The sequence below is a fragment of the Lytechinus variegatus genome, chromosome 8 (genome assembly GCF_018143015.1).
Source record: "Lytechinus variegatus isolate NC3 chromosome 8, Lvar_3.0, whole genome shotgun sequence".
Classification (NCBI taxonomy): Eukaryota; Metazoa; Echinodermata; class Echinoidea; order Temnopleuroida; family Toxopneustidae; genus Lytechinus; species Lytechinus variegatus.
This window is the reverse complement of record NC_054747.1, coordinates 20,753,279-20,779,074: the sequence shown is the minus strand read 5'-3', so window position 1 is coordinate 20,779,074 and position 25,796 is coordinate 20,753,279. Positions and strand designations below refer to the sequence as shown.

The window sequence follows — 25,796 nt, the reverse complement described above, 5'->3', positions numbered from 1 at the left end:
AGGAGAAAGAACATCCACATAGATTTAAAGTGATTTTTTATCAATAACAATTTTATTTACATATCAACAAATAAAAATTAGTATTTACAATACTAACAGTATTTACAAAATCCAAAATATTATGTACAGTATCAACAATAAGTTACAGCACCCCTTTAAAAGTGTTTTTTGGTCACGCGTGTGTACAGCAATGTACAGAATGTAACTACTTCCTTTTTGGACTATAAAACAAGCGTTCAAAATAACAGTATGTTATTTTTGCCGTTCACCTTGGTACACCTTGTGTAACACCAGGGGGGGGGGGGGCGTAAACAAGTTGTCACTAGAATATGATCCCAAGGAAAAAGCTTGGGGGAAAACATACCCTAAACATGTTTGGCTTGTCTTAAAAAAAAGCTTTGGAAAAAAAACCTACCCTAAATATGTTAGATTTGCCCCTGCGATTGACCATTGACCAGTCTTTAAAAACTTCCCCTTTTTTGAAAATCGGTGTTTATACCCTTGAGTGCAAGAGTGGCCCATGTCCAAACTGAAAAAACACCCCTTTAAAAGTGTTTTTTTGGTCACGCGTGTGTACAGCAATATATATGACTGCCCCCCCCCCCCCCGTGTAACACATGGCGTACAGTAGACCTCTTCCTCGATTGTTACATACCACACGCAAACCTTCAAACATCATCCAAATCTCATTTTGTTTCCAGAGTAATTGAATCTTTGGAATAAATGGCTGTAACCGGAAATTTACATGGACTGGGCCCTGTAAAATAAAACTAATTATAAAATAAATAAAATGAAACTGATTGATCGGGAGGCTAATTATGACAGTAGATCATACACAATCAGTGTATTAAATTGTAGAAACCAGCCCCCCCCCTTAACAATTGTTAAAGGACAAGTCCACCCCAACAAAGAGTTGATTTGAAATAGAAGAGAAAAATACAACTGGCATAACATTGAAAATATCATCAAAATGTGAAGTATAATAAAAGGTAATGACATTTTAAAGTAAATTTCACTTAATTTCACAAAAAAGTGTTACATTGTATATTCACATCCAAGCGGTTTGTAAACGAGGGGGCTGATAAAAAAAAAATCACCCACTTTCTTTTGTATTTCATTACATATCAAATATTTTAACTTTCTCTTCCTTGCAATGTAAACAAAGAATTATTCCTCCATGAACATTTTGAATTACCATTGTTTAACATTTTTAAATGTTCAAGTCAAGTTGGTCATTTTTCTCAAATTTGTAAATATCATATTATTCGAACAATGAAAAACTAAATAAATAGTGAGGGAGGGGCTTCATCAATCCTCTCATTTGCATATCACCGAGTTGTGCATATAACTGCTGTGTGAAAAATAATCGACTTTAAAATGTCATAACTTTCTTATGTTACATCCAATTTTGATTAAATTTTCAGCGTCATGCTTGTCAGACTTTTAGCTCAGTTTTGCTTGTTTGATGTGTCTCCATTGATTCAAATAAAAAAATTTCTGGGGTGGACTTGACCTTTACGTTTTATGTCACGGGACTTCGCAGGAATGTCAACATACTGTCACTTTAAAAACTAAAATCTTTTGCTCTTGATGGGTTTGGCGTGTATGGGCTCTGTCCAATGTAGTGAAAACATAAAGATGAGAGAGAGGAAGGCAAACAGTCCAAATAACGTCAACATCAGTACACGTGGGATGAACGTCTGATCTGTGATCTGGAGAGAGAATGGGATAGAAAGAAAGAGAGAGAAATATGATTAGCTGAAAGACAAGTGCAGGCAGTAGCAGCAAACAATTATTTCATGACAAAGTTATTAAAAACCAAGGTTAACTGTCATATCCGTCATAATCCGAGCCGTAAATAGTTTATATACTATTCATGGCTTCATGGGCGTGGCCTATGAAATAACAGAGCATGCCCGCGTACACACAGTGAGCAATTAACTTTATCAAATTTCATTAATAATTTTTCATGCTTGAAGACTGGGATTCTTTATTGCATAAAAACTTCCTATCTGAATATTTGTTGTATTTAATGATAATACCGATGACAGATACATATATGGCCTGCGATCGGACATGTAATGAAAATATGGTCCCCTCAGTGACGTGAATGTGACTATTTTCCTCCTCAGGGAAACAGTCGCATTCTGGAGTCACTTCAGGACCATAGTTCCAACCACTTCCTCTGGCGGCTGTAAATATTTGTTTACTTTATCATCAGGGATCAAGATGAACAGTTATTTGTATGGTTACGCACAAGTACGCACATAAGTTAAATGCAACTGGGACATGTACATTCTCAGGTGCTCAGTCAGCTACACAGGGATATATATCATTAAGCAAAAAGCATGGTCACCATTTGTGCGAGTAGCACTATAATTATGTGACCCCACAATCACTATTCAGGGTTCCCACAGAAATTTGAAAAAAAATTCCATGACTTTTCCGTGACCAAATTGCTGCTCTCCATGACTTCCCGTGACGTCCCAGGAGTTACGTAGAATTCGGGATGTCACAAAACTGGGAAAAATAGAAATCATTAACAACAATTGTAATAACAGACTCAGAGTATGAAAGTTGCGAGACATGACAAACTGGAAAGCTGCCATAACCAAGAGGTAAATGCAATCCCATGACTTTTCACAAATTTTCCAAATTGCCCGACTTTTTCCTGACCACAAACTTTTCCAGGATTTTCCATAACTGTGGGAACCCTGCTATTACAATATACAAAATAAAAAATGCTCAAACTAGGTGGGTATCCATCCTACAAAGCATGTCACGGGCCCAGTTGTCTAGGGACAATAGTGACTCTGTTATGCTTGTGCATGGGCCAGTGGCAACTGTGACCCGCAGGAGACAACCCATTGGAGGGGCACAGCATTGTTCACAAACAATACAGTGCCCCTCCAATCATTGTCTCCACCGGGTCGCAGTCTGTCATGGGCAATGGCATGGGCCCTTAAATTTCTTTGTCATAGTTGATGCTGGATATTGCAAATAGTACTCACCTTTATATCTGATGGCTGTGCATTGGAATCTTCTCTAGGAATGAAGACTAGGATGAGGGTGATTATGATGACCAGAAGAACTATCCCAAAGGCTGCTCCTCTGACATAGGGAAGAAGAGGGAGAGAAACGAGAAATGGGGCATTGCAAGAAAGTTGCAATCAATCGCAAGTCAAATATAGGTCACAAAATCAGTCACAAGTCTGGCAATTAATTGCAAACCCACACTTAATTGATGGTCTGCTACTTGCAATGAGTAGTGAAAATAAATTTGGTATAGTTACAATTGATAATATCAATTGAAGATCAGCAGCACAAATTTGCAATTGATTGCAAATATTTCCCTGCAACACACCCTAAGACTGCTAATAATGAAAGAAAAAAATATAGGTAATATGCCATTGGCCACTATGAATCTAGAGGATTGATCTACTAAAACAATATCTGGAGGGGGGGAGGTGTTTCACAAAGATTTAATCATCATAGATAGCGCAGATGCTGATGCAACATGCCTATTGTCCTTAGTCTCTCTTCACTCTTCACTACGCAATCTTTGACAAAAGTATGACGATGCTTGCAGCAGTGGCGGATACGGGTTGGGGGGGTGGGGGCACATCCGGCCTGCACCCCTTTTGAAAGCTTTAACCCTAAAAGGACTGGGGGTCATGATGGCTCACCCTCGATGCTTTGCACAATATTCCTGAAATGCAAAAAGATAGAGCTGCAAAAACATTTTTTTGCTTGTAAAATTTTCCTTGAAAAATATGCCACGGATCTGCCCCTGGTTTGCAGCCTCCCGAGTAAAAACTTATGATTATCCTCCCCCCCAAAAAAAAGGTAAACTTTCATGAGAGTGAAAAAATAATGTCTTATCTCATCACACCAATGAGATATGAGATGAACCTTTTCAGTGATAGAGTGAAACTCACCTCAATTTATCTGCTCTGGAGAAGACAGCACAGAGCAGGATGGCAAGAGCCCATAGTATCGCGAGCACAAAGAGGCCAGTTCCTACTCCAAATATAAGAGCCATGATGGTCAGTGTTTACCAGACATTTCACATATGCTTCTGAAAAAGTGGAAAAAGAAATAGAAAGAAAATAAATTAAGGAAATTACGATGATAAAAGTGTTTTTTAAGAGTATGTGCTATTATAAAATTAACTGTAACAAATGATGGCTCGGATTTTATGAATTCAATTATATGAATTCAATCAAAGTTATATTTTTCTGAAAGTTTCACATAAATAACAAGTACGGTATATTTTTCACTATTCATAAATGATGGACTTACTTTATTATTACAGGCAAATCATAGTGAAGTACAAATTGCAGTCATTTAAAAATAATGGAAAGCTGATTGAATAATTTATAACTAATAATTATACAAATTAAGATTGTAATTATTCATGACTAAAATAGTTTAAATTATCGTTTTCATATCATGGTAATAAATATCAGTTAAAAATGATTCACAAATAATTTGAATGTTCATATATTTTTTGGTATCATTTGTTAAATGATGATCACATACGATGTACATGTAATATATTTTTGGTTTGTCAGCGCATCTGTCCACATGCATAGTATGATTAAGTAGCTTGTAACGTCTCAGAAAATTAAAAACAAAGGGCTAGGGTGACTTTATACCCATTTCAGACTTTAAAACTTATAAGCTTGTCAGCATTCTGGTGAAATTGAGAACCAGTGAATGTGATTGATTTTGAACTTTTTATTTCAAATGTCTCAACTGGCTCGGTGGTCTTGAAGACCAGGGAAGTGTGGGGTAAATATAGATTGATTAGAAAATTAATTCCATATTTGAAACGAACAGGTCCATATATTACAAGTTTGAGGGGTTGTGATTCATCATGCATGTTTGATCAATGTTATCTAAAAAAAAGTACATGACAGTCCACCACTGGAAATTTTTGTCCGAGAAATATTGCACTAAAAAGAAGAGGGGAACATACCACTGAGTTGCATTGAAAGTCTCGCATATATGCGCTTTTTAGCCAATAGGCAATTTACACTTTTGCATCAATTCTTTTGAAAATCGCTGAAACGATGATTCTTCAGCTCAGTTCACAATCACACGTCTTATTGTCTCAGTCATGAAGGCTGCGCTGGCAATTCAGCCGATATCAACGAGCTCTGACCTACATAGTACATGGACCTAACAAGTTATTACTTATACTAATGCATTTAATTATACAATTAAACAGGAGAGAGAGAAGATTGAAGGTCGTGAGCTAAGTCTAAGACTTAGTCAAATTCTAGTACGAGTAGTACGACTACGATGAAAAAGTGAAAGAATAATATATATTAAAATAAAGAAAAACAGCACATTACAGTGAACTATATAGACATGATAGAGTATAGATCTATTTGTAGGCCTTTGCTCTATCGCTGAACCTATGAAGGAAGCGGCTAGCACGAGAAGAATAACATCGAATTCGAAGAACGCTAATTATAAAATAGGCCTAGTATCTAGTCATCACAACAAACACGGATAACATAAGATGGGACTAAACACATTTTTGTATAATTAATGCAGCGCGATCCTCTTGAAAAATAGGTATTATTTGAATGAAAAATCATGTTCAAATCATATGTTAGATAGCGACAAACATATACCAACTCACCATATTACAATTATAATTTGAACAGCAAAATCACAGGAGAAAATCGTAATTACAGATAATTTATTTAATGAGTAAACCGGTAGGCCTATAGCAGACACAGTCAATCCGATCGATCCGGAGATGAGAGTTCGGATATCGATCTCGGATATTTCCAAGCTAGAGATTATGACGTCATGTTAGAGCAAAATTAAAGGGGGGGGGGGGTATAGGGGTAGGAGAATCCATTAGATTAGGCCTGCCCAAACGTCGTCGATGATATCATTCATTTTGATACTGATAGGTCCATGGTTCAATGAACCGTTTGTAAATAATATTTTATTAACGCTTAATATTGGCAAGTGTATCTGGATTGAAAATACCCATATCAACACCACTAATTGGAAGGGGTACTTTTCCAGGTTTTATATTCATATAACCAGGGGGTGGGAGGGGTCCAGGACTTTCGAACGGGGAAACGTTTTCCCGAGGAAAAATTGTACAAGTTGAAAGGGGTTTTAACCAAAAATAAAGGGGATTTCGTCCACGAAAAAAAAATGATAAGCAAACAAAAAAAAGTCTTCACTTTTAGTAGGGGGGCACAGTTTTGTTTTAACAGCATTTTTACATTAGAAATTCTAATTGTGCCTCCAAAAAGTTGGACACGGGCCTGCTGTATCCCCCCCTCCCCGGATCCGCCAGTGTATATAATAATGAAAATGATCTAACTTTATAAAGAAATTTTGAGCAAACTTAAAATATATCCGTTTCCTGAGGAATCAGAGACTTTAAAAAAAAAGGAATGACCTACATTTTTTAGCCAACTAGGAATATACCTTCAATTTATAGCGACCCTCGGGCCCTTTTTTGTTTATATATATATACATTCGAGCCATATGAAATAATTTTACCATTAATGCCTTAACTAATAAAAAAAAACGCTAAAAAGTTTCTTATTTATGAATCTTGTATAGATATAAGCAATGCATGAAACAGAATAGGCCTATATATTGTCAAGGGTCAAGTATTTGTGCATGAATCCTGCTTGATTCTCCCCTAAGATACCAATGTCAATATATTTTGTTAATCTCTCATTTAGAAGTAAAGCAAACAGTTTGCCAATGCAGCTAAGGATCGAGATCCCTCGATAATTTTCCAGTATTTTCAGCAGGACCATTATTATTTTTAAGATAGCAGTTACAACACCAACACCCCAAACATGAAGAACATTACCTCTATTGATTACTATGTTGAATAACTTAGTAAGGAGTGGAACAATAATCGCCGAAGTATCTGTTAAGAACTCATTTATAGTTCCATCTATTACAATTTTTGATCCTTTTTGTTTTTTAGAGAAAAGTCATCATTGATAGAATTATCAATTTTTTTTATTGTAGGAGAGGGGAAGTTATCACTGATAAGATTGATTTTAATCCTCAAAGTGGTCAACTAGATCAGGAAAATTAGCCTCTATCTTTATATTTTTATTGACACTATAGCTTTGGAGAATTTTCCAAAATCCCTTGGTCTAGTTACTCTAGTAGGTCTCAAAGTTCGTATAGTTTGTTATTGAGATACATATGAATTTATACCTTTTCCCACAATGAATCATGTTTTGCCTATGATTGTAGTCAGTCTTTTTTTTAAGGATTTTTTTTTACATTTCGATTCCTGTTTCTCAATTTATAGCAGCTGTGGTTGTACCACGGTTTCATAAAAAAAAACTGTTTTGTCTTTTTCTGGGTTTATTATTAGTGGATGGGTAGCATTTCGTAATTTTGGCTGAGGCTAATAAAAGATTGTTTAAAGAAATCATTGCTTCATTAATGGCTGTCTCATCCACCAGAGTTATATGGGAAGTAAGAATTTGTTTAATAATGGTGGCTACTTCTATATTAATATTATCATGGACCTATAGTAGGTTCATGAGAAGGAGTTTTTCTTTGTGCTCAGGCAGGCGCGGATCCAGGGGGGGGGGGGCGCACGTGCCCCCCTATAAGAAGCAAAATTAAAAGTTGTAATGTAAAAATGCAATTAAAATCGAGAGGTGCCCCTCTTTTGAAGTTAGGGACTTTTTTTGCTTGTAATTTTTTTCTGGTACGAAAGGATATATTCTTTATTTGTGGTTGAAAACTTTTTTTTTGGGGGGGGGGGTTGTCAAGATTTTGCTCCGAAAAATTTGCCCCCCCCTTTGAAAATCCTTGATCCGCCCTGTGCTTAGGTTTCAGAATAGATCGCTGTATGTTATGAATAATAAAAGGTACTATAATTTGGCCCATCTAGCAAATTCCCAGGGTGTAAACTAATGAACGTAGACGACAGCAACACTGCTGCGTGTTGCTGCCCTCTACGTTCATTGGTGGAAACGTTTAAATGCAGCCTGAACAAAATAATATTATCTATTAATGAAGTTACTAATTCTATAAATAATCTCCTACTGAATTCAGCTAAAATTTCCAACTGCTATTCACATAATGCCAGAATTGAGCATTTTAAGCAACCCTGGTTTAATCATTCTTGCAATAAATTGAGGAAAAAATATCGCAATGCCAGAAATACCTTCATCAGATCAAAGTCTGAATATAATAAAGTCAAAATGAATCGCTTATGTAAAAAATATAAAAAAACAACTTAAGACTTGCCGTAATTCTTATTATAATGAGCTCAATAATAAACTGCGTAATCTAAAATGTAGTAAGCCCAATGAATACTGGAATATTCTTAAAGACAAGGCATATAACCTTAAACCATCATTAGAAGCCAGCTTTATAGACCTTGTTAATTCTTTTAAGGAACTTAATCAATCTTCAGGTAACACTAACCCTCCAGAGTTTTGTGGTCTTGAAAATCCTATCAATAATGATTTTACTCTCAATGAAGTAAAGAAAGCAATTAAAAAGTTAAAAGGAATAAAGCTTGTGGTATTGATGGTATAGTGAATGAATTTATTATAGATACTTCTGATGTTATTTCCCCAATACTCACTAAATTATTTAATATTGTGTTAAATACTGGTGTAGTACCTGACATATGGGGCATCGGGGTCATAACCCCAGTTTATAAAAACAATGGACCTGCAGATGACCCGGGTATCTACAGGGGTATTTCAATCCTTAGCTGTACTGGTAAATTGTTTACTTCCCTCTTAAATGACAGGTTAACCACATTTATTGATGATTATGGCATTTTAAAGGAAAATCAAGCTGGATTCAGACACAAGTATTCAACCATTGATCATTTATTTTCATTAAAATGTATTATTGATGTGTATACAAGATACATGAATAAAAAGCTGTTTTGTGCCTTTGTTGATTTTAAGAAGGCTTTGATTCGATAAGTAGAAACAAACTTTGGCACAAACTAATCAGCAATGGCATCAATGGTAAAATCTTGATCACTATTTCAAACCTGTATAAAAAAGCAAAATCGTGTGTCAAACATCCAAGTGGTTTTATTTTTGATATTTTCCCGAGTCAGGTTGGAGTAAGACAGGGAGATAACCTCTCTCCACTCCTCTTTGCTCTTTATTTGAATGATATGGAAACAGAACTGTTCAGTAAATATAATGGCCTCACTGCTCTTTCAGACTTAATTGAAAATGAAGTTGATTTTGATGATATTGTAATTTATTTAAAATTAAATACGTTGTTATATGCTGATGATACTATTATTATGGCTGAAAGTAAAGATGATCTCCAGACTGCTCTAAATGCATTTGAAACCTATTGTACTGACTGGGATCTCACAGTAAATGTTAAGAAAACAAAAGTCATGGTCTTTTCAAAGGGTAGAATTAGGAAAATACCAGAATTCACTTTCCGAAATGAAAAAATTGAGGTTGTTTTTGAATACAAGTACTTGGGTATTATATTTAATTATAATGGAAATTTTAGTAAAGCAAAAAAATATCTCTATGACCCGGCAACTAGGGCTATGTATGCTCTCATAAGTAAATCTAGAAACTTAAACCTCTCTATTGATATTCAGTTAAATTTATTTGATTCTCTGGTTGTACCAATTCTTTTGTATGGTTGTGAAATTTTGGGTCATGAAAATAATTCTCTGATTGAAAAACTCCACTTAAGATATTGTAAATCTATTCTACGAGTTAAAAAATCTACCCCTAACTGTGTGGTATATGGAGAGCTTGGTAGGTTCCCATTAGACATTTATATTAAAAGTAGAGTAGTTTCTTGTTGGTATAGACTAGTTACTAGCGATTTATGTAGGACATCTAGTATTATTTATAAGCTTTTGTATTCTCTTAGTGCTGATAACAAATTTCATTCTAACTGGCTTTTGTTTGTGAAGCATGTTCTTGATTGTAATGGATATTCCTTTGCTTGGCTGAACCAAAGAATTGACTTTATATCTAGTTTTAAGAAACGCTTACTTCAAAGACTAAAAGATCAATTTTGTCAAGGATGGTCTTCAGATATTAATAGCTCCAGTTCATGCTCGAACTATCGTATCTTCAAAACTACCCATAAACTAGAGAACTACTTGATAACTCTTCCCCCCTCTCTTTTCTATTATTTATGCAAATTTAGAACTGGCAATTCCAGAATACCAATTGTGACTGGTAGATATGACAATACTGAAAGGATAAATAGAGTATGTACTTTGTGCAACTCCGGAATAGGAGACGAGTTCCACTACATTTTTATTTGTAGTAAGTTTGAACAAGAAAGAAACTCACTTCTTGGTACTCATTTTATAAATTATTACAATATTCACAAAATGTATTCTCTCTTTAATTCTACGGAAATACCAATCATTAAAAACCTGGCTGTCTTCACCAAATTGGTGATAAATGCATTTAAATAACTTAATAAGTACATGTGTATAACCGTGATATTACACATATTGTTTTGAATGAAGTTTCCAACTTTATTTGTTAAGTAGATCATTATGTAAAAAAGAAAAAAAAAAGCTGTCTAGTTTGATGGAATAGCACTCAGTTTTATAGTTATCACTCTTTATGTATCTTGCCATGTTTATTATCGTTTATACTTCACTTGTCATGCTGCTGTGAATGACCCCTGAGCCCACCCACACATTACCTCTCCACTACTATGACTATCATTGCTTGATTCCACATCGACCTCATGCTCCAGTGTGGAAGTTATGAGTGGGCTGCCTCAGAGGTTATGTTATTTCATTTGTTGTATCCTTGTACACCCCTTCGGGGTTTTATTTGAAGGATCGTTAATAAATTTGAAACTTGAAACTTGAGAAAAGAGTTGATCAAAGTCGAGCACTTCAAATTTCGTTATCATGCACAAGATCTCAGAGGATATCAAGTATCTTTACAGGTACATTTTCCAATTGTTGTGGTCTCCCCGTCAATCTGCCATTATAGCGATAAAGAGGTTGTTGTGTTTACGCAATTCAATTAACCTAATCTATTTGTTCTTTCAAGGGCGTAGCCAGGGGGTGGTCGCCCCCTGAAACGCCTCCCCCAATAGAAAAAAAAGAAAAAAAACGAAGGGAGAAAAGTCAAGAAGGGTATAACTCGATTGTTCTTTCTTTTTTTGTCAAAAGAATACAAACCTAAACGAAAAGTTCTTTTTTCTCTTTATACAAAATGTTGCTTCCGTGCTGGAAAAATATCGAAATTACCTTGTTTCCCACACCTTTTGTATACTCCGTTTTTCCCTCCCCGGCTATCATATGGTAACCGTCAATTCTTGTCCGAAATTATGAAGCATTTATGGGTGTAAAGAGTATTTTTTTTATTGCATTAACACACAATTTTGGCTGTTCTGTTCGCAGCCGGGTAAACACTATAACGTCACTCTGCAAATTTCTTCAATCTTTTCCCATTTTGGGGAGCTCATATTTCTTTCGAAAACAATTTTTTTTTAATACCAGCAAGTCAATTGAGTTCGAGTTGATAAGGGTATAGTCGCAAGAAATATCGTCTTTTGATTTGAATTTGATGAAATATCAAAAACTCCTCGGCCTAGGGAGCGCGCTTCGCGTGCTGTATAACTGTTGGCACCTGGTTGACACGCTTCGCGTGCACTTACTGCCCCTCAAATATTAAATCCTAGCTACGCGGTTGTCTTTCTGCATGCAGTTTGTATAGAGACCTATTTATAGGCCATGGCGAACTGCTTAAAGGTCAAGTCCACCCCAGAAAATTGTTGATTTGAATCAATAGAGAAAAATCTAACAAGCACAATGCTGAAAATTTGATCAAAATCGGATGTAAAATAAGAAAGTTAGGACATTTTAAAGTTTCACTTAGTTTTCTCAAAACAGTTATTATGCATGACAACTCAGTGATATGCAAATGAGAGAGTCGAAGATGTCCATCACTCACTATTTCCTTTGTTTTTATTGTTTGAATTCTACAATATTTCAATTTTTACAGAATTGAAAATAATGTAAAACTTGACTGAACCACATAACTATGATAACGTTAAACAATGTCAATTCGACACGTTCAGGCAGGAATAAAACTCGATTTCACACGACATGGGGGAGAAAATAAAAATATTTCATATTTCATATAATAGAATACAAAAGAAATAGTGAGTGGGTGATGTCATCAGTCCCCTCATTTGCATACCGACCAGGATGTGCATATAACTGTTGTGTGAAATTAAAGCGAAATTTCAAAATGTCATCTGATTTTGATGAAATTTTCAGTGTTATGCTTGCTTGATTTTCTCCTTTTATTCAAATCAACTTTTTGTTGGGATAGACCTTAACTGAGGCCCTAGTGTCCACGGTACAATATTAAAATGCACTTGCACTGATCTTGAACATGCACACGGGATGAGCCTGTCGCCGTTTAATGGCGATCTCGATGTTGCGATGTTGTCTTTCTTCAGATCTTATTTATTCTGTTTTTGTTGAGGTATACTCTACGGACTGGTATGTTAATTAGGCCCTAATTACCAATGACATATGAAATGTTTTGCGACTAGAATATGTGGCTGGCCATTTAACGACGTGAAATAGATCTAGGCATGTCTTCATTAATATTCATTGATCATATCCCCACTTGTACTTTTGTATTTTATTATATGAAATTTAGATATTATTTAAAAAAAATCTACCAAGAACTGAACAAATTGGATTGATATTAATTGCTGCAATTATAGGTCGAGGAGACACATTATTTACACATGTATGAAAAATGAAACAATTATGATTTCATGTAATAACATAAGAAAAAGGAGAGTGGGGATGTGACATCATCAGCCCACTTAATGAATATTCATGATGACGTGCATCTAACTGTTTTCACAAAATAATGCTAAATTTTAAAAAATCAATAATTTCGTTATTTTGTTATCCGATTTTGATGAACTATTCAGCATTTTGCGCTGTGAATTTTACTCTGTTTATAATTTAGATATAAATATTTTCAACCCGGTGTACCCCTTTAAGCGAGATCTTCCTCAAAACGCTGTGAGCCCCGGAAGCGGTAGCCAAGCCTATTAGCTGGGATAGTATCGGAGCGCATCTGATACAGCGCCTTCATGGTAGATACGCGTTATATACGTACGCTATACAAATATAATTTCATGTATTATCTTTTTTTGGCATGCCACTGAGGCTGTCGTATGAGGAGTTCCTGAGTCCTAGCTAAATCTTGAATATCATGGAATTATGTACGAGAACGGCGGGTGAGCAAATGATCGCAGTGCAGTGTACACCGACTCCATGACGCATATTACAGTATGGCGGTAAGGAACGTTGTTTATGTGCCATCACCATATAGATTCGTGTATTCTAATTTTAGTATATAGGCCCTATCACTAAACATGTAATTATATATGATTTATTATTATTCGGTATTAGAAGAAGTATTATAGTTGTAGTGGGAGAATGGGAGAAAGTGCTCTCGTTTGTGAGGGGTCTTAATTTTATCGCTATGGAATTCCCTACAAATGAGAGCCAGTCTGTCCTTACATTTAAGATTAAAGCAGTAACAAACTTATGTGTATATTTCTTTTCTTAGCAATGATTTGGGTGTATTTTGTTTGCTCCCCTTAACTGTGCGCCTTGAGCATCTATAACGAGATGGATATGGCGCCTAGTCAGTAGTATATTAGTAGTAGTTTAGTCTTAGTATTGGTGGTGGTGGTACTATAATAGTAGTAGTATAGTAGTAGAAGTAGTAGTAGTAGTAGTAGTAGTAGTAGTAGTAGTAGTAGTAGTAGTAGTAGTACTAGTAGTAGTAGTAGTAGTAGTAGTAGTAGTAGTGGTGGTGGTAGTAGTAGTAGTAGTAGTAGTAGTAGTAGTAATAGTAGTAATCCTTATAAAGTTTCCCCGAAAATACCTTTCTTTATATCCTTTATTAAGATAGTGTTAATAGTAATTCTTTTAGATATCTCTTATGCTTATTTTTCTCCTTTATCATTGTTAATTGAAATTTACATATTATACAATTTACGTGTTCACTATTTTGTGCTCATCATTTTGTGTAAATCTAATTGGAGACAGCTTGTAAAAATCGCTATATCATTGTTTTTATTAATGCCATTATAAAAACAAAATCACCATAATTACATTGTAATTGATAATGTTAATGTTGTAATTATTGTTATCATTATCATTATTAGTATTATTGTCATTACTATTATTATATGATCATTAATATCACTATTATTGTCATTCTTCTTCTTATTATGGTTAATATTAACATTTTATCCCCATTATCATAATAGTCATTGTCATCATCATCATCTCCATTGTTATCGTCATTCTCAACGTTATGAAATCCAAAATCATAACAATTTTCTGATATTTAGGTGCACTAGAAACTTAAATTACCAATGCGCTTACAAATGATAACATATAGGCCTATTTTAGATCCACTGTGGGGAGAGGGGATAAAAAAATGCACCAATTGGATACGTTATTATTGTTACCAAACTTCTAAACTATAGAACGTGAATATTCTTTGAAAAGAAAAAAAGAAGAAATACGAAAAGGGTGTCTCGAATTAGAATAAGCAAAACAAATTAAGGAATACTACACAAGAAAGATGTATAAATGTAGGCCTATAATGAAAGGTTAATCTGAGCTCGCGTACATGTGACTCAGTTCTCTTTAGCTGAGTCATTTATTCAAACTGTCACGATTTTGCGCTTGTTAAACATCCAGAATAAATAAAATATTCTCAGAGTAATTGAAAGATGAACTACGTATTGTTGAACAATCGGTATGCCATGATTTGTGCAACCCTTCAGACACACTGTAAAAACTGTGGTGTTAAAACTGACAGCAACTGGTGTTAATAGAGGACCACACCCTGAGGTGTTAAAATTACACCCTAGAGATTGAACATAACACCAAAGAGTGTAAATGTAACAACCAAATGTGTTTTAATAACACCTATAGGTGTTATTAAAACACCACCAATTTAACACCGGTATAAAATAACTGGTTTGGTCCTCTATGTACACCGGTTAACACCAGTTATTTTACACCGTTGTTAAATTGACAGTGTTAGTTTAACACATATAGGTGTTATTTCAACACCGTTGGTTGTAACATTTACACTGTTTGGTGTTATGTTCAATCTCTAGGGTGTAATTATAACACCCCAGGGTGTGGTCCTCTATTAACACCAATCGGTGTCAGTTTTAAAACCACAGTTTTTACAGTGTAGGGTCTTGAAATAAAATAAAGAGAAATTATGGTGACTAACATGCAAAGAAGTTATGAATGAAAAGGGATTGGGTTATTTCATTTTTGCATAAAGAAACAAGAAATGGATGGAGATTTTTTTTTATTGCAGTGCATATAAGACAGTACTTGATTGAAAGAGAAATAAATTACACACAGAAACATCCATATCTATAATGAGAGTATTAGACGAATTTGAAAATTCCCAAACCCTTATTAGTCCCTATAGATTTAAAAGAAGAAACGTATCGTATTACACGAATGCAACTTGCATCATTATACAAAAATATATGATTCGATTCTGTTTGGACTGTACAAATTGCTTCAACGAAAGGGTCTAGGCATGAAAACTATCACATACCGATCACGTGACGTACCTAGCCGTTGTAGAGCGAAATAGCAATCGGAACCTGATCCATCGTGACCTTTGAACTTGACCCGGCCTGGGAATATCCCCGGGGAAACGCAGGCGTTATTGTCTCGAAAATTGTGTAGGGGAAGGCGGGGTAAGTTGTGACACTTTTTGCATTTTGCATGTTAGAATTGATATGACCAATAATATTGTAGACATAAGTACCTTCCCTTTGAATTTGATTCTTGGTAAATATTTTCACCTATAAATAACCTTCTACGCCCACACTTAAAGTCATTGTGACCTTTGAAAAAACGATGTCAAATGGCTCAACTTGCCCAATATGTGGGGAAAGTTGTGTCCCCTTCTGGGATAAGTTGAGCCACAAAAACTATGTACAAAATGTATGCAGGAAGAACCAGCTTGTCATTTTAATAAAAAATTTAAAGTCTTTTCACTTGCTAATGCGCTGTAAATGCTAACATCCTCTGAAAGTATAAGAACTGTCATGTGAATTTGCTCCTTTTTTCCGGAATATTATACATTACTATAAGAATTACCATGGCTCAACTTGCCCCTTGTTGGTTGGCTCAAATTACCCCATTCCGAACTTCATGCGATATTTTCAAATCCACACATTGTTTATGCATCCCTCTTGTAAAAGACCATGACAAGAATGAGAATCTAATCCTGGACTAACAATATTGTTTTTATTTCTTTATTTTATTTAAAGACGTGTGTAGGTAAAAAGACCCTTTTTTACTTTTTTTGGCTGAAATTTGTATTTTTTAACTTTTTGTTTCAAAATTGAAAACAATGTGGTGGGGTTAAGTAATGGGTCATCAATACATGACACCACCATAAAGTCTGACTCATTCATTATTGGCCTGGGGGTGGTGGCTCAACTTGCCCCTATGCTCAACTTACCCCGCCTTCCCCTACATGTAGTTTATTAGACAGATTACTAAATCTGTGTACCCCAAATTTATGGAAATGAATTTAATTTTCATGATCCAGTCCATATCAAGTGCAAGCAAATAAACAATTATAGATATACACCACAGGGGCGGATCCAGGATTTCCAAGGGGAGATGGGGGGCACATTTTCTCAAAGAAAATTTGACAAGCCAAAGAAAAAAAAAACAGAAGGCTTTCACCAAAAATTGAAACTTATTTCGTCCCGGTAAAATTTGATAAGCAAGCAATCAACAACAAACAAAAAAGAAGGAAAAGGGGACCTTACTTCTGTGTGTGTATCCCGGGGTGTGTATGCGAAGGAGATATTCCCAATTAGAAATGTATCCTGTGACTTACATAGGGCTGTACACTTATGCAAGAACGGCATATTTACATAACATTTTTTATTATGGCTCTTAAGGGGTGGGGGAGGGACACGAGCCAGATGTGCCCCCTATGCTTGTTTAAAATATACGTTCCCTCCCCGGGGGAGGGGGCAGTCAAATATATTGCTGTACACATGTGCCCCCCCCCAAAAAAAAAAACAACAACAACACTGCGTCGAACGTATTTAGGGTATTTTTTTTCCAAAGCTTTTTTTTAGGGGTCATGTTGCCAGCGACAACTTGTTTAGGGGGTTATTTTGCACATAGAGAAAAACTCGTTGAGGGGGTGTTTCGGTGTTTGGTCACGCATCAGTGTACATCAATACATTTGACTGCCCCCCGGTCCCCTCTCACGAAACTGAATAAAATAATGTTCCTTGACTTGAAATTGCTACGCTATAATAGATTATATAGATATTGCCTACTTATAGTTTGAATATAACATTTCCTCTCTTCGAGGGAGTTTTCCCAAGGGATTATATTTTGTCCGAAGCGCGCAGCGCTGAGGGAAAAAATTCTCCCGAGTTATACGTGATGGTTCTAATCATTTTTGGGACCAAAATTTGCCAAAATGAACATAAGCTTTTGGGGTCATTACGAGTGATATTTTTGGAATCAGCATAAGATTCTACACAAGATAAGACATGTAACTGCATTCCCATTTTATAAACTAAAGGAAGAAGATCAAACACGCTGAAGACCTCAAATTCCTAACTATTTGCACAGTTTATTATGCAAATATGTGCGAATGGTCAAATTCTAAAGTACCCAAAATGATTCCATGAGGTCAAACTACTTTTGAGATGTTCAATTTAAAGGATTAATACACCGGTTTTAGGTGTCACAGCACACCCTTGTAACGATTCTGGTATCTTATTGGTCATTTTGAGGGCCATAAGCTGTTAAAAACCGATTATATTATATGTTATATAAGGGACCATTTTACAAACAGTAATCGAAATGGTATTTTTTTTGTCAAAAATTGTCCGAAGTCAGTGGCGGGTCCAGGGGGGGGGGGGGGGGGCACAGGGGGTGCACGCTCCCTAATATTTGAGCTAATACTTGTGCTACAGTTATTTACTTATAAATTTATTTTTTCTCATGAATCATTTGACAGAAGGACAATCAGCCCTACAAGAAACATCGCATCTTCTTCATATTGTTGTGTCTTGCATTGATAACCTGTTTACTAGTTTACATCAAGGTAAATTCAAAATGGAAGGTACCGGCTCCGGAAAAGATGTCATCTGGAAACCCAAGAAATATCCACCCAAGTCCGAAAGTAAGTTCTCGACAGCTAATAGATCCACATCAAATTGATAGCATCTTATACCATGATGGTACCGAGCTGTGACGTCGTCAAATTTCACTTTTTACATATCAGCGTTTTTGATACCATATTTTTGGGAAGAGCATGATGAAAAACCCCTACAACCCAAATTTGGTGGAAATCGGTCAGCGGGGGCCCCAAGATATGACATCATGAATACAATCATAATAAGCCCAATTGAAGTCAATGTTTAATTGGAGGAGTGTGTCTTGAAGGACTTGTCGGACGTCAAATCTTATTTTATCCGACAGTTGCTATAGCAACAGTGCTATCAGCCAATCAGATTCAAAGAAAGTTGTCAGATTTGACAACTTGTAGGACAAAAATGTTGATGAAATGCTCCCCGTTTGCTGGCATAAGAACCAGGCGGATAATACGCTGACATGAATTTGGTGCTCTATGTCTATGGTCATGGTGGTAGTGGGTTTTTTTCATCATGTTCTACCGAAATGTGGTATAAAAATGCTGAAATGCTAAAACAAGTTTTTTGTGAGTCATCACCGCGATACTCTATTTCATGCAGTCAATTAAATGAATTCCCAGCAGGGGAAGCATCGATGGGGGATGCACGTGCTAGTAGGCGTTGGCTGTCGTAGATATGTCAAGTTGTGGTAAAGGGGAAACGATTCGACTTGATTTGATTTCCACATTTCATTAACAAAAGTATCAGGTATAATAATTTTCCACCTATTAATAAGCAAACATCAAAAACAAGCATAGCATTATTCTAATCAATGTAAAATAAAAATACTATTTTTTTCTTGAATGATATACATATTCCCATATGCATCCGAAGAGTGGAATTCTTGACCTTGGCGTCGGTAAAGGTCCTTGGACGAAATGGACGAGACAAGGAAATATTTTAGAACAAGGAAGTAACCATAGATCAATAGGGCTAACCGTTTTCTTCATGGAAAACCATTTGTAGTGTTGGGAACCTGTATAGCCTAAGCCTTTTCCTTGAGGACAATGATGTAGCCCTAGCCTTGGTTTTATACTCTCGGACATCTCTTTGGCCTGGTAGGTTTGATGTCCTTGACTTTTGGTTTTTGGCCTTTGACTAGGTTCTCCGGCCTTGTGCACAACACTGGATTCGATGTTGGTTTATTATTTCTTGTTGATTTTCTTTCCTTCTAGACACTTGTAGGTATATCCACCACTCCAGGCTTTGTAGAAAGCACGAAGATAACAAAGAAGGGTCTTTCACCTACGAGCAATGTATTCTCAACGGTTGAAGTCATCAACGCAAAGACATCATATCAGGTCAACGATTCTTTACATCTCCGCATTACTGCAAGGGATATCAACAACGTCACCAAGAGCCATGGAGGTGATTACTTCCGGGTCAAGCTGTATACCGCAGAAACACAATCATCCTTGAGCATTGACGTCACAAAGGACCTTGGAAATGGTACCTACATTGCTGATGTGACTTTGCGATGGCCTGGGATGGTAGATATAATAGTGACATTGGTTCATCCTAGCGAGGCTGTCAAGGTTCTTCAAAGGATTCGGGATATATATCCTGGGAGGATGATCTTCAAGGGGCGATATCTTCGAACACTTGACTCAGGGACCGATGTCTTTGAAGACAAAATGTGTTTACCAAGGGTTATTCGCAATGTAAGTACTGCAGAGAACTAACTATTCATCCGCCGGTGTTATTTACACCTGACTCAGTTGAGTAAATTGTTTAACTTCAAATGCGTTGAGTATTATTATCATGCAGTAATTGGATGCCAAAGTTGAGATGACAAAAACTAATTGCGATATTATTATGATTATTACAATATTAAGTGCTAATATGGTATTACGGATATTATTCTGGAAAACTTTTTATGGAATTGGTTCTTCTATTAAAAATGTATGTATTGATACTCTGTAATGACAAATGAATTTGTATAATTTATATTGAAAATTACATTTTGTAAAAATTGAAGAAAATAGATGTTTATCATTTTGAATGAATGAATGAATAACTAAAGTTAATAATAATAGGCATTTATAAAGCGCCATATATCTAGAAATATTCTATTCCGAGGCACGTTGTTATTATTGCCATAACCCCGGCTTTAGCTTGAGCTACCTCTCAGCGCTCATGCATTCAAGGAATTAATCCTGCCGGGTACCCATTCACCTCACCTGGGTCGAGTGCAGCACAATGTGGATAAATTTCTTGCTGAAGGAAATTACGCCAAGGCTGGGATTCGAACCCACGACCCTCTGTCTCAAAGTCAGAAGACTTATCCACTGGGCCACAACGCTCCTGGCTTAAAGCCGGGAAAACATTGCTATGTATAAAACACTGCTCTATTTTAGTTACCCAAATCAAGGTAACTAAAATTGTTACCATAATAATAAGCAATTGCTTAACTTTTAAACAACTTGATCCTGGTTTGTATTGAGGCCTGATATTCGGAAGCGAAGAGTTGAGAGTTTAGTTTACTCACGCTGTTAAAAATAATGATTTCTTTTATTAATCTTGGACCTCACAGGAAACTCTCTGTAACTTTACGGACGAAAGAACAGGCTACCCTTGGTTTTGCGTAGCGCCCTCTAATAGAAACCTGACCTGCGATGACTGGCAGTCATACGTTGTAGATCCAAGGTTATGTGAGAAATATGCAATGGAGGCCGTTACCAAGGCTGAATTCAAAATGTTAAAGATGTAAGTTAATAGATATGCTTCAATTTAGTCACAGACCTTCGCTTTGCAATGATAGTGGGACAGGGATTCGATATGTTACTTTCCAATTTTCGATTTAGTACTTATTTAGTACGATTTATTTAGTTCCATCCCTAGATGTTAATTTCTGCTGCAAAATGACATAACATATTTCAGACGTAAAGAGTTGCCAACCATGAAAATCAGATCAGTATAGTTCAATTGATTGTGTATTTGTTTATTTAATAGAATGCATCATCGTCACTATTTTAGTATCCTTTTTAATATCTGAATTATATTGTCATGGTAAAATATGCCTCTTCATCACTGTTCATGTTTCTTAAGTTAAGAATACGAATCTTTCGGTTTTTACTGATTCATGATAAATATTTCTTTTTATTGGATTCCAGACACAAGCTGCCTATCAAAGAATCACCGCCTCCTCTCAAAGTTATTGGAGACCACAGTAGTAAGTGTAGTAATATCATAGTACAATCATGACAAAAAGAGAAGCAGACAACATATGCAGATGTTCATTCGCCGTCAAAAAGTATACTTTTTAACTATGTTGCCAAATATAATATACATATGGTTAGAAAAGTAGAAGTATAAGAAGTAGTAGAAATAGTAGTAGCAGTATAGAAGTATAGTAATAGTAGAAATAATAATGGTAGTATAAGTAATAGAACTAAGAAGTAGTAATGGAAGTAGTAATAGTAGTACATGAAGTAGAAGTAGTAGTAGTAGTAGTAGTAGTAGTAGTAGTAGTAGTAGTAGTAGTAGTAGTAGTATTGTAGGAGCAGTATAGTAGTAGTATGCAAAGGACATAAATGTGACGTCACATTTTTCTTAATTGAATTATAGGGTATATACTATATTGATTTACACAAGCCTAACTGGAGCACATGTCTCTTCTTTCTGCACTTATTTCTGTCCTGTTCTTCCGTCCCCTCTCATTTTCTCCTTCTCTTTTGTTTCCTCATTTTTCAGTACTTGAAATATCATTTGAAGGAGAGTGTCCCCTAGCTACTTACTAATTGATTGATTGATTTTATTCTTCAAGAATATCACAAGAGATAACAATGAAATTGAAGAATACCTTGACAGGATAGCCCATGAAAGCCGAAAGGCTTATTTCCAATGGGGTCCTATAGTTAGTATAAAACATTAACATATTGTAACAAAACTGGAATATGGTAAAAAAATAATAAAATACATACATACATGCATATCCATCAGTCAAATAATATGCAAACATCTGAAGCAAACAACAATCCTCCTGATATGTGAAACAAGATTATATTTTAACATGCCCTAATGTATACATTATCTAAAATAGTAGAAACCAACAGTACAAAATGTGTGATTTTTAATGGTAATATTGCTCCCGAGTAGCTTCCAGTTTTAGGTGCTTCTTTAATGCACTCTTAAACTGAGGAAATATTTTAACTGCTTTTACTTTATTGGGAAGAGCATTCCAAGATTGGATGCCATTAAAATAAAAAGTGTTTCCTATTAGTCCTTCACGTTTTGGCAATATAAAATTAAAATTACTATTTCGAGTACCGTACCTATGGACATTTGATACACGGGTGAAATTGTTTGCTATATAATGATCTAATGTATCCGAATAGAATATTTTATGCACGTGGTGTAATACTAATTGTTGTGATCTGTGATCTACATGAAGTAATCCTGCCCTTTCAAGTTCATTACATCCGACATGTGCTCTTGGTCCTAAAACATTTATGTATCTCACAATTTTATTTTGGATTATTCTTAGTTTTTTCTTATCCGTAACACCCAGGCTGCCGTACCAAGCCGCATTAGCATAGTCAAATAGACATTGTATTAAAGCAAAGCATAAAATACGTCTAGACTTCATATTCAAACAGGTGTGATATCTATACAAAAATTTCAAGCGCGAATTTGCTTTTTTGACGATTGAGTCTACCAAACCCGTCCATGATAGGTTACTTGTTAAATTAATTCCCAGATATTTCACTGAATCTTTTCTGTCAATTACCTGATTATTATATGAAACTTTGAAACCGTGTGTATATCTTAACTTTCGTTTCGAACAAAATAAAATGCTTTCTGTTTTCCCAACGTGTAAACTAAGCTTGTTGTCAGACATCCATTCAATGCAATTTGCCAAATCTGCACTAAGTTTTTTATCAATTATCTTGGGATTTGTATCCGAATATAGCAAGACACTATCATCAGCATATAAAATTAATTTAGATTCGTTAATACAAGTACACATATCATTGATGTAAGACATACCAAGAATGGGGCCTAAAATGCTTCCTTGAGGGACTCCGCATTTAATAGGCAGTGAATCAGAAAGAACCGTCTGCATGGTAACTACTTGATGACGGTTAGATAGATATGATCTAAACCATGTCACACATGCAGAGTCTAAACCCATCACTTCTAATTTCTTCAAAAGTATGTTATGATTTACAGTATCAAAGGCTTTTTGTAAGTCTAGGAGAACCATTCCAACCATGCGCCCATGTGAATTTCGTTCCTGATAAAATCTGTTAAATGTATCAAACAAGTTTCAGTGGAATATCCGTTACGAAAGCCGGACTGAAATTTATTTATTAGCTTATAACAATGTCAAGACTTCCACTTCCGCCTCCTTCTATAAATATAACTTATATATATATATATATATTCATATACTTTATATTCATATACTTTATGATTATCTGATTTTTGGTATGAATTTATGATCTTGTATGATATTATTTTGTACAGACATGAAAAAATTTGTGACATGGGAGAAATAAATGTTTATAACCATGATAACTTGTTAACTTTTTTTCCATGGTTCTTTAAACACTACAGGTTGGAAGAAGAGCGTGTTTGCCTATCAAGATTCCTTACCCTCCTGTAAACCAGGACAACATCTACACAATCCTACTCCTTCAGGCTTCTACGCTAAGAACATCTGGTTCTCAGATCAATGCAAATTCCGTCGATTTACCAAACCCGATGTTTTACAATGCCTGCAGAACAGAGCAGTTCATATTTTTGGTGACTCCACTTCCAGGCAAATGTACTTGGAGTTTGTCAAGAAGTACAATTCCGAGATAAAGCAAGAACATATAAAAGCGGATTTTACTGAGAATGCTATTGGTCCAACACATGCGAAGAGCTCTAAGTTTAATATTTCTATACATTTCAAGTTTCACGGATCTCCCGTCCGTCAATCTACGTTTATACGTAAGGAGGCAATCAGTTACATTGCCAATGACTTAGACGATCTCACTGTAGACTCAAGGACAGTCGTATTGATCTGCGTTGGAACACACTTCACGACATATCCATTAGCGATGTACGAAGAGAGGATAAGAGGTATCAAAGCGGCTGTTCAAAGACTACACAAAAGAAGTCCCCAGACGCTGGTGATTTTTAAGAGTGCAAATACCAGGAATTATAAGAAGATCCTCTATCAGATGGAAAATAGTGAGTGGTATGTTAGATCCTTGGACCGGACGATGAGGGCGATCTTGCAGGATTGTCCAGAAATTGGCATCATCGACGCATGGGATATGACCATCGCTCAGAATTTTAAAGACGCGATCCATCCCAATGATGCGGTACTTTCAAACATTATGAACAATTTCTTATCTTACATCTGTCCAGAAGAACCAAATTCGTCATGAGTCTACGCCGATTTCTTTCTCTTAAAAAAAATTATTTTAAGGTTTTTGCCACGGGTTACGCAACTATAATGCCTTGATATAATGTCTTATCATACATATCGCCCCATACGTGTTGGGTTACTGTAGAATTCCCCTTCCCCGGTAGGACTACTGTCTTGGACCCACGTACTGCCTTAGTGTACAAACTAGTTTGAGATGGTTCAGAGACGAGCAGCATCAAATTATTATCAATCGTTATCATAATACATCTAGCATACTGCGTTGGTGAACACGGCTGAACCTCGATCTCTCTGGAACTGCCAAATGCTGTCCTGGATCACCTACTTGGATCTTGGATGGACCCCCCTTTCCAGGATTGTTGACTGCCCTCTTGGAACTTACTGGACTGCTCTCGAGGGTTGCTAAATGTCCACTTGGAAGTCTTGGAACTTGTATGGACTTTTCTCGGATTGTCGAGAAAAGCTGTTTGGAACGTGAATGGATTTTGATCGAAGGATGTCGAACGCCCTTTTGGAAGAACTTCTTGTAGTCTGGATTGACCTCATTACTGCTTTCCATGATTATCGAACACACATGTTGAAGGAACACTCATATACCGCTAGTGAAAGCGGTTCACGAGTCACAGCTGCTTCTTTGCAAAGCACCTCATTATCTGAATATAGAATTTGGTCGAATCTCTTTCAGTGTGTAACAACATTTCATAATATCGTGTTTGCCTAACAAAACAGTGTGCGCCCTGTTACGATCCATTATAAAGAAATTGTCAAAACTTTGTAATAGAGCTCTGATTGCATCTTACACAGTAAAAAAAAAAATAGCACGTTGTTTAAGCTTCAAGAATACAATAAATGTATCGACAATGCTCATCAAATATTTACAATTAGCTTAGGGTCTTTGTAGAAAATTGGTGAATCGGAAGAGCAGTTTCGTCCTCAGTTTCCGAGCGGACGAAAAAGACGAAAAATTGAAATTACGTCATTTGGCCAGATTGACCTATTTTGGACAATGAATTATTGGTTTTGATTTGTCATGAAGTGCATTTGACACCATATTTCCTATGTTCTTGAATCCGTCGTTCGTCTTGGAGCGAAAACTCTCTCTTGATATGTCCATGGCGGTATTGAGTGCTTTACACTGCAAAAACTCAGG

At 35.9% G+C, this 25,796-nt stretch overlaps 2 protein-coding genes across 2 annotated transcripts; one reads left to right on the top strand and one right to left on the bottom strand.

Moving 5' to 3' along the window:
- Positions 1–1,350: 1,350 nt before the first annotated feature.
- Positions 1,351–5,735, bottom strand: LOC121420752 (transmembrane protein 218-like). Its single transcript, XM_041615396.1, has 4 exons — positions 5,654–5,735; positions 3,939–4,078; positions 3,012–3,111; positions 1,351–1,712 (listed from the first exon to the last, which is right to left on the bottom strand). The coding sequence occupies exons 2-4, from the start codon at positions 4,040–4,042 to the stop codon at positions 1,572–1,574; spliced, it is 345 nt and encodes a 114-aa protein (XP_041471330.1). The 5' UTR covers positions 4,043–4,078; positions 5,654–5,735; the 3' UTR covers positions 1,351–1,571.
- Positions 5,736–12,999: 7,264 nt separating this feature from the next.
- LOC121420138 (NXPE family member 3-like) lies at positions 13,000–25,243 on the top strand. The gene is made up of 6 exons (XM_041614674.1): positions 13,000–13,332; positions 18,093–18,257; positions 19,443–19,928; positions 20,801–20,973; positions 21,381–21,439; positions 23,827–25,243. Exons 1-6 carry the CDS (start codon positions 13,327–13,329, stop codon positions 24,645–24,647), a joined length of 1,710 nt encoding a protein of 569 aa, XP_041470608.1. The 5' UTR covers positions 13,000–13,326; the 3' UTR covers positions 24,648–25,243.
- Positions 25,244–25,796: the final 553 nt, after the last annotated feature.